The 10,186-nt window shown below is 41.0% G+C and overlaps 1 protein-coding gene across 3 annotated transcripts in view; it reads right to left on the bottom strand.

The window, feature by feature from the left end:
- Positions 1 to 10,186, bottom strand: part of MGST2 (microsomal glutathione S-transferase 2) — a 65,871-nt gene that overhangs the window by 30,512 nt on the left and 25,173 nt on the right. For all 3 annotated transcript variants that reach the window (XM_017502861.2, XM_037729379.1, XM_017502859.2), the window contains exon 3: positions 5,198 to 5,268. In XM_017502861.2, the coding sequence (XP_017358350.2) occupies positions 5,198 to 5,268 (71 nt within the window). The remainder of the gene's footprint in view (positions 1 to 5,197; positions 5,269 to 10,186) is intronic.

Genomic DNA, 10,186 nt, shown 5'->3' on the forward strand with positions numbered 1-10,186 from the left:
AAAAGAATTGAGGTTGGCAGTGAAAAAGATACAAGCTCCCTGACTTCATAGAGTATATATTCTTTCAGCAAAGACAGACAACAAAGAAAAAATAAGAAGAAAAGGACAAACTTGAAAGAGCTGTGAAAGAAATTGAGAGGGATGGGAGAGAGAGGAACTGGAGGAGGCTGCCAAAATGGGGTAAGGGAAGGCCTCCGGAGGGGGTGACATCTGTATTGGGGCCAGAGGAACAGGAAAGAGGGGCCCAAGCAAAGAGCTCGGAAGGAAGAGCTGATAGAGCCACCAGAGTCTGAGGAAGCCGAAGAGTTCTGAACATGGATCTCAGTTTTGACACTCCCTGTCTAGTGAGTTCCTCCCAGAAAGCCAATGAGAATAGTCCAGGAACAGCTAGTAGGTGACTTACTTTGGATGAGAAAGAATGAAAAGAAATTTCTGACAAGATACTCAAGAAATCCTTTCTGATAGGCAGTCTGCCTCATTCAGCCCATCACAGAGAAATCCAGAGGGTCAAATGGCAGAGACAGAGTCCCATTACCAAAAGGCACTTTCTTATTAGGTATTAATGTGCTTTTACATGACAAGGAACAGCTGCTTTCATTCATGCCACTAAGTGACACAAGTATGAGTTAGAATAAAGTGAAGAAGTCTTTCTCTAAAGGACATTATACTCGAAATTCCTCAGTTCACAGTACAAACTACAAGAAAGAGAGTGATGGGGCTGCATTTGAAAGCAGCTGGATTTTGGTTTATTTAAATCTTGGCAATCAAGTACAGACCGAAATGAGGCAGTGAAAATTACCAGCAAAAGGGGATTGAATTTCTCCTACTAAGGTAGCAGGGGCTCATCTGACTCACTATTAAACACATAAGCCAAGTTAGGAGAAAGCCCTCAGCTCAACAAGGATACCCCAGCCAAATAGAAAGTGGGTTTTGTCAAGTCACTGCATACAAGCAACCTCACTACATGCTTGGAGTCCTTTAAGAAAAGGTGCATGGGTTGTTGACACAAATGCCTATAGACCTGCTCTGCACGTGAAATGGAAATTTTCGCCACATTGATGAATGTCAAGCTGGGCAAATTATCTAACATCTCTGTACCTCAGCTTCCTTATCTGTAAAGTAGAAATTAATTATAGACCCTTGCTCATATGAAGGCTTTAAATCCTGTCAATCTTACACATGGTGTGATGTATGCATAAAACTTAAAAACAGTACCTGGCACATAGTAAGCGCTCAATAAATAATAGCTATGATAATAATCATGATTATTTTCGTTTTGAGACAGGGTCTCACTCTGTCACCCATGCTGGAGTGCAGTGGCACTATCATGATTCACTGCAGCCTGAAACTCTTGAGCTCGAGAGATCCTCCCACCTCAGCCTCCCAAGCAGCTGGGACCACATGTGTGACCAGATAGTTTAAAAAAAAAAAAAATTTTGTAGACACAGGGTCTCCTTTGTTGCCCAGGTTGGTCTTGCATTTCTGGCCTCAAGCAATCCCTCCACCTCAGCCTCCCAAATGGCTGAGATTACAGGTATAAGCCTCTGGGTCTGGCCAGCTGTAAGTATTAATGTAAATTGCTCACTCTGTGTCCTGTTGTTCAATTAATTAGAATTACAGGTGACCCTTGAACAACATGGGTTTGAACTGCACAGGTCCATTTATACATTATAAACATATACATTTATACATTATACAATTTATAAATATATTGGATTGTGCAGGAGGTGGGTTTACAAAAATAAATACATAAATATATTGGAAAACATTTTGGAGATTTGTGATAATTTCACAAAACTCACAAATGAACTACATAGCCTAGAAATACTGAAAAATTAGAAAAAAGGTATGTCACAAATACATAAAATAGATGTAGATAGGCCAGGCGTGGTGGCTCACGCCTGTAATCCCAGCACTTTGGGAGGCCGAGGCGGGTGGATCACGAGGTCAAGAGATCGAGACCATCCTGGTCAACATGGTGAAACCCCGTCTCTACTAAAAATACAAAAATTAGCTGGGCATGGTGGCGTGTGCCTGTAACCCCAGCTACTCAGGAGGCTGAGGCAGGAGAATTGTCTGAACCCAGGAGGCGGAGGTTGCGGTGAGCCGAGATCACGCCACTACAAACAAAACTGGGAAACAGAAGCGAAACCCCGTCTCAAAAAAAAAAAAAAAAAATAGATGTAGATACTGATCTATTTTATCATTTACTATCATAAAATATATACAAATTTCTAAAAAGCTTCAGCAGAAAGCCCATATATATATATATATATATATATCTTATAAAAAGTTGAAATTTATCAAAGCACACACAGACCATAACACATGGTGCCATTTGTAGTTGAGAGAAATGTAAGCAAATGTAAAAATGCAGTATTAAATCATAACTGCATAAAATTAACTATATTAATATCGTATTACTGTAATTATTTTGTAGCCACCTCCTTTGCTATTGCAGTGAGCTCAAGTGTTGCACATATCTGCTTAAAAGATAAGGCTAACATCTCCACCTGAGCAGTTCTTCCCTCCAGCAAATTGCATATTGCAGTAAAAAGTGATCTCTCAGCATTTTTGCCTATTTTTCACGATGTTTAGTGCAATACCATAAGCCTTGAATAATGCCATAAGACCCATACAAATTGCTACTAGTGGTGCTGAAAGTGCCCCCAAAAAGCAGAGAAAAGTCATGACATTACAAGAAAAAACTGAATGGCTAAATATGTGTCATAGATTGAGGTCTGCAGGTGTGAGCTGTGGTTGACCACCATTGCAAGATTGCAAGATAAATGAATTCAGTGCAAAAACCAGTGTTTTTAAAAAAGGCAAAAACCTTGCACTTTTTTCAAAATATCTTTTTATCTCATATTGAAAATGCAGCTTTTATGTGGGGGCAGGATTGCTATAAGAAATGCATACTTATAGATTCTAACAGGATTCAAGAAAAAGCAAAATCCTTATGTGACAACTTAAAGGAAAAGGAAGATGAAGGATCTAAAGCTGAAGAATTTAATGCCAGCAAAGGATGGTTTGATAATTTTAGAGAGAAGTTCGGCTTGTTATATCAAGACAACAGGATAAGCAGCTTCTACCAACAAAGAAGCAATACATGAGTTCCCAGGCACCATTAAGAAAATCATTGAGGAGAAAGGATATCTGCCTGAACAGGTTTTTAATGCAGACAAAAGTGCCCTGTCCGGGAAAAAAAAAAGTCACACAGGATATTTATTAGTAAAGAAGAGAAGCAATCTCCAGGATTTAAGGCAGGAAGGTAGGCTAACTCTACTGTTTTGTGTAAATGCAGTCAGGTTTATAATCAGGACTGCCCTTATTGTAAAGTTGTTAACCCCCTGAGCATATTCCAGTCATTTGGTAATACAAAAAAAAAAAAAAAAAAAAGCTTGGACAACAAGAACCCTTTTTCTGGATTGGTCCCAACAACGCTTTGCCCCTGAAGAGACTTGATATAACAATATTCTTTTGATATTGGACAACGTCCCTGACCACTCAGAACCCTGTAAGTTCAATGCTAAAGGCATAAAAGTTGTCTACTTACCCCAAACACAACATCTTTAATTCAGCCTCTAGATCAGGGGTTATCAGGACCTTTAAGGTTCATTGCACAAGGTATGCTATGGAAAGGATCATCAATGTTATGGAAGAGAACCTGATAGAGCATTATGAATGTCTTCAAGGATTACACCATTGAAGATGCCAGCATTGTTATAGGAAGGTTGTTATAGGAACCATCTAGCCTGAAACAATAAATTCCTATTGGAGAACACTGTGTACAGAAATTGTACATGGCATTCACAGGATTTACAACAGAACCAATCAAGGAAATCATGAAAGAGATAGTGCCTATGGCAAAAAAGGTGGGGCATAAAGGGTTTTAAGATGTGAATCTTTGAGAAATTCAAGAGCTAATAGACACCACACCAGATGAATTAACAGAAGATGACTTGGTGGAGACAAGTGCTCTGAACCACTGCCAGATGATAAGGAAGAAAACAGAAGAGGCAGTACCAGAAAACAAAGTGACATTAGACAATCTGGCAGAAGGGTTCTGATGATTCAAGACTGCTTGTTTATTTCTTGTATGACATGGGCACTGAGACTAAAGGCAACAGTGGAAGAAGGATTGGTACTGTATGGAAACATTTTTAAGGAAAAAAGCAAAAATGTCAGAAATGATATTTCTATAAATTTATACCTACTGCACCTGCCAATCCTGTCTTCCCTTCCACCTCTTTCACCTTTTCTGACTCTGCCACCCTTGAGACAGCAAAACCAACCCGTCTTCTTCCTCTTCCTCAGCTTACTTAACATGAAAATGAGGATGAAGGCCTTTATGATGGTCCAGTTCCACTTAATAAATAGTAAATATATTTGCTCTTCCTTATGATTTTAATAACATTTTCTTTTCTCTAGCTTTATTGCAAGAATACAGTAAATAATACATAAAACATGCAAAATATGGATTAGCAGACTGCTCAGTAAGGCTTCCTGGCCAATAGGATATTAATAGTTCAGTTTCTGGGGAGTCAAAAGTTACATGCAGATTTTCTACTGTGTGTAGGGGTCAGCACCCCAACCTCTGCATTGTTCAAGAGTCAACTATAGATTATTAGGTTTGAAGACAAAGCTCATGTTGTTTTCATCCTTGAGTACCTAGCATATAGTTTGTCTCAATACTTTTTTCATTATTGAATTAAATCAGAATAAAGCCAAAGTTCATATATCTGCAACATAGCACTCAGATGCACACATTGCTTATTTTGTTTAGTCTGCAGGTTTGGTAGCTATATAGTTGCATATCTGCTCCTTTTTTTGTTTGTTTGTTTGTTTTGAGACAGAGTCTTTGTCACCCAGGCTGCAGTGCGCGGCATGATCTCAGCTCACTGCAACCTCAGCCTTCATGTTCAAGGGATTCTCCTGCCTCAGCCTCCTGAGTAGCTGGGACTACAGGTGCATGTCACCACTCCTGGCTAACTTTTGTATTTTTGGTAGAGATGGGGTTTCACCACATTGACCAGGCTGGTCTCAAACTCCCGACCTCAGGTGATCCACCCACCTGGGCCTCCCAAAGTTCTGGGATTACAGGTGCAAGCCACCATGCCTGGCCGAACATCTGCTCCTTAATTGTTTAAGCACCATAGTCATCATTAGAACACAGTTGACTGTATTTTAACATTACCTTGGTTGAAATACCATCCAGCCATCCACAATGTAATTATGAATATAGGATAAAACTCCACACAGTTTTGTCTGCAAAAAAAAATAATAAAGGCGTAGGTTATTTTATGAGAAAACTATACACTAAAGCATTGACTTTTTTCATCTAGAGTTAACTGTTCAGCCTAGTTTAACAAAAGTAATATAACAACTTACGAAAGAGTTGAAATGACCCTTACATTTAAAACCAATCTTTCAAGGTTGAACATTGTTTAAACCTCAGAGCAGGGCCAAGAATCATTTTCCTACATATAAGTTGCCAGTGTAGAAGTGAGCCATAGCACTTTCCCAAAAGACAGTCCTCCTGAGTCTAAAGATCACTCCATATCTTATCTGAAGAACCTAAGAGATTACTCAATTCATATTCAAGAGATTTCTCGTCTTAAAAATTCCCTCACATCCACTGCCTTCCACTTGAGTTACCCAGAACATTAAAAAACTCTCTTTAAATAATTCCCTTAAAATCTCCTGAAGTGAATGAATGAGCAGATTTCATTCCCATTTTATGAAGAAATAAACTAAGGCCTGAAAGCCCAGACCGACATATATTGCAGAGAATCAAAGATAGACAGTGTCCATCTCCGGATTCCAAAGCCCTGTCCTAATGTCAAGTCCTATTGCCTCTGTTTATAGAAGACTTGGATGGAAAATCTGACACTAATTTAAGCAAAAGTGAATAGTTCTCTGGGAACTATAAATTAATTCATCTGCATATAACAAAGGGGAAAAAGATGAATTACATTTATTCTCCTTCGTAAGGTATACCTCCAAGCGATCTTGGTTAGGTTGGCTGAGCTCTTTGCTGATAATTTCACCACCAGAAAGAAGTTGAATGTAATGTGTGATGAGGTCTTGAGTAGATCCTGGTAGAAGGTCATAGTCTACAGGATTATAAATGACCCCATATCTTTCCTTCAGTAAGCCTCAAAGCTGGAATACTTAATATTACAAGGCAATTGACCTAGAAATAGATGATGCTGGTTGTTGAAGACCGAGGTCATTTAGCCTGGGTCATCGTAAGTGATTTATTTTCTGAATTTAAAAAAGAAAGCATAATTACAAAGCATAATTCCTCCCTCACTCTTCATAATCCCACAGAAAATTGTGGCTAGGTCAGCTCAACCTTATCAGCTTATCCCTCAACTACATGGGAAGAAACTCCCCAATAATAACTCAATCATCTTTTAAAGCTGGGTAAGAAACATGCGTAATTAACAAACTCACTGCTCATAGAAAGACATGGCTGAGGTAGAGTCCTGAAGCACATATGGAAAATTTTAACCCCACCAGCAACGACAACAGTGAGGTTACCCACACACATCTCTAAGGGTCAGGCAGGTGGACCACCAGTCCCCTAAAACATTGGAAATGGATACTGTAAACGCAAAAATGCTTTCTCCTTCCTTTTCTGACTGTTGTCATTACTATCCAAAAGACCACTAGTGACCCAAGGAATGTCTTATCTGAAGTCTAACACTGATACCCTAACAACTTTCTAGAACTCAGAGAAGTAACCAAAGTTTTTCTTCCTGCTGCTTCTCATTTTTGGCATGATTTTGCTTCTGATGGTTGTCTTCTCATTAATATCTTTTTAAGTGGCGATGATAGGTTAAGTGAAAAGATACTTTATAACCTTTGTACTTTATGTTACAGCTATATAAAGAATAAATAGCATTCCCACGTTTCTTTTTCCTTGGCTAAATCCATAGACCTGTTTCCCAGGAGGTAAAATGGAGTAGTAACAGAGGAAGACTCTAGTCCTTCCACACTCACTGAAATTTTATACGCACTTTTTTTGAAACATAACACAATTGTCCCATCATTTATTGTTTTGTAATACAGCTTAAATTATTCCAAATGTAAGCATCAAGTTTTTCTGTATCATATTTTAATTCAAAATTAGGTGTGATGAGATTTATTATTTTATTTATTTATTTATTTATTTATTTATTTATTTTTATTTATTGAAATGGAGTTTTGCTCTTGTTGCCCAGGCTGGAGTGCAATGGCTTGATCTCAACTCACCGCAATCTCCACCTCCTGGGTTCAAGCGATTCTCTTGCCTCAGCCTTCCGTGTAGCTGGAATTACAAGCATACACCACCACACCTGGCTACTTTTGTATTTTTAGTAGAGACAGGGTTTCTCCTTGTTGGTCAGGCTGATCTCGAACTCCTGACCTCAGGTGATCCACCCACCATGGTCCCCCAAAGTGCTGAGATTATTGGCATAAGCCCCTGCACCCAGTCTTGAGATTTTTTTTAAAAGCACCTTCAAAAATAGTCCAAGTTAGCCTTCATAAAAGTCTAATTATTTAGAAGTTTTTCTTTTCAGTGAACTAGTGGCCTTGGTTTGGCATCTAGGGACAAAGAGATAATATTGTATAAGAATATCCTAAGTCCAAACCACAAAGGGCAGAAGCTCTTTGGGTGTCTGTCCACATAAGCTGATAGGCATGTGTGCTTTTGTGTCTCTTATCTGAAAGAGGAAGAAGGCCTTTGAGTAAGGAGAAAGGAAATAAAAGGGATGTTTTATTCCCTCTAACAAACTATAACTACAAGTTTCTAGAAGTTGTAAAGGGAATGTTTTGGGGATCCCCCCTCTGCCCCCACAGCAGAAGCTAGGGAACTAGTTTCACACCTAATGGGAAACCAGAGACCAGAACAGAAACTGATGGATCTTCCTCATGAAAACCTTGGTGAGATTCCAGACACAAGCAGTGCCGTGCCTCAACTGACAGAAGAGACAGAGTCTGGGAAAGTCACACCCTTAATCTCCCTCTGCCGCAAACCCCAGAGCAGCTCCTGGCAGTTGTGGAAGGCACTCCAGAACCCAGGAAGGGTACCATACTCACAGAGGACTCAGGAGCAAAGGAGTGGCATAGCCCCTTCCTTCAACTGCTTGCCAGGAGGGATTGTGTCCCTGGGCACATCCCCTGTATTCCTAGAAGGAATTGGGAAGCTGGAAAGGGAGATGCTGGGATCCTGGGTGAGCACTAGATGGCTGGAAGCCATTGAGATTTAGGCAAAGATGTGATTGCAACTGCATTTGTGCTCACAGGATGGCAACAGCTGGAGTATGGGAGCAGCTCTCTGCACTTTTCTTTCTCAACAAATAGGTTCCTTTGTCCCCTACAAGTGGTTGGTCACTGCTGAGCTCACCCCGTCCTCACGTCCCAGCTGTGCTCACCACACTTTCACCCTGGTCCCTCTTTTGCTGACCTGCCTCAAGCCTTAGTCTCTCGGAAATGAGACTTTGCCCATTTCTTGCTATCATCTTTCAGAGATTGAAAATAATTATCTCACTGCCAGTCGGGTGCCCTGTTTGTTTTTGACAGTATTCCCAGCTCCTGCCCTGGTGAAAGCACCAAGTATTGCTTGGCCTTGAAATACCTGGAATCCCATTCTGCCTGCTCATTGTTACCTCCTCCAGCCCCTCTGCCATGTGACCACATCCTTCTGCCTGATTCTGCATCCCTCCAGGCCTGGATGATGTCCCACGACAACACGTCCTCAGTAAGCTGTCAGCAGGCATGTTTAACTCAAGGGGACCAAACTCTGAGAATTACTTCTTGATAATCCTGTCAGTGGCTAATTACAGCTTCACTGACATGAAAACCAACATGAAAATAATTTATAACCTCTTTTAAGTCATGAAAGCAGATATATTCTATCCTCTTGTTACAGAGGATCCTCAGGAAAATTTCCCAAATGGGACAGCAAACAGCCTGCAGCAGCTGTCAATCTTCACTTCCTGTGAGAACAGGGGGTATAGTTGATTATGACCACTGTCCCCTCTCCTGCATGTCCACACTGAGGGAAAACAGGCTGTGTCTACTTATTCCCTGACAAGAACCCTCTTTGTGCAATAATCCCACGCTCCTTTGATATCGAAGCTTCCCATGAAAGCTATCTTGGTTTGCCTGGGACTGAGGAGTTTAGGGGGACATGGAACTTTAAGTGCTAAAACTGGGTAAGACCTAGAAGAACCGGAAAGAGTTGGTCACTCCAAGGGACAGTCTGTTGGGCACTGTGGAGGTTGAGTAGCTAAAGCCGCTGAGACCTCTCATTGTCCATCCCAATACCATGGAGCCGGGGTCCTGGGGACTCAGGACATAGGACTACTGCAGATTCCAACCTGGATCTGGTAGCCAGGAGCAGTCAGGATGGCCCCAAACAAAGTGCTATTTGGGCCTCGTCTCAGTCAATAGGTATAGTACAAAGCTTATGTTATTTGTGGCAGGGAAAAGAATCAAACTGTGGCCTAACAGCTCCAAATGTGTCAGTTCCTTCAATAATAGTCCCCAAACTTTTCTGATTGCATAGCCCCAACAGTTATACAACCGCATAAAAATATGCACACATCCTCCTGTAGCAGAGAGGCCCACACCAAGGAGCTTCCACACAGGACGAGACTTGAGCAAGACACGAACTTCCATTGTGTTAAACCATGGAGAATCTGAGATTTATCCATTAGCACAGCTAATGCATTCAACTGGAAAAGAATATCATATTCATTATGGGACCAGAAATGCTGGCTCATGCCTGTAATCCCAGGCCTTTGGGAGGCAGAGAGGCAGGAGGGTTGTTTGAGCCGGGAGTTCAAGACCAGCCTGGGTAACACAGAGAGACCTCATCTCTATAAAAAAATTAAAAATTTTTTTAAAAAATTTAAGGCTGGGCATGATGGTTCATACCTGTAACCCTAGCACTTTGGGAGGCCAAGGCGGGTGGATTACTTGAGGTCAGGAGTTCAAGACCAGCCTGGCCAATATGATAAAAGCCTGACTCTACTAAAAATACAAAAATTAGCTGAGCTTGGTGGTGCATGCCTGTAGTCCCAGGAGGCTGAGGCAGAAGAATTGCTTGAACCCAGGAGGCAGAAGTTGCAGTGAGCCAAGATCATGCCACTGCACTCCAGCCTGAGCAACAGACCAAGACTCTGCCTCAAAA

The sequence above is a fragment of the Cebus imitator genome, unplaced genomic scaffold (assembly GCF_001604975.1).
Source record: "Cebus imitator isolate Cc_AM_T3 unplaced genomic scaffold, Cebus_imitator-1.0 Scaffold303, whole genome shotgun sequence".
Taxonomy (NCBI): domain Eukaryota; kingdom Metazoa; phylum Chordata; class Mammalia; order Primates; family Cebidae; genus Cebus; species Cebus imitator.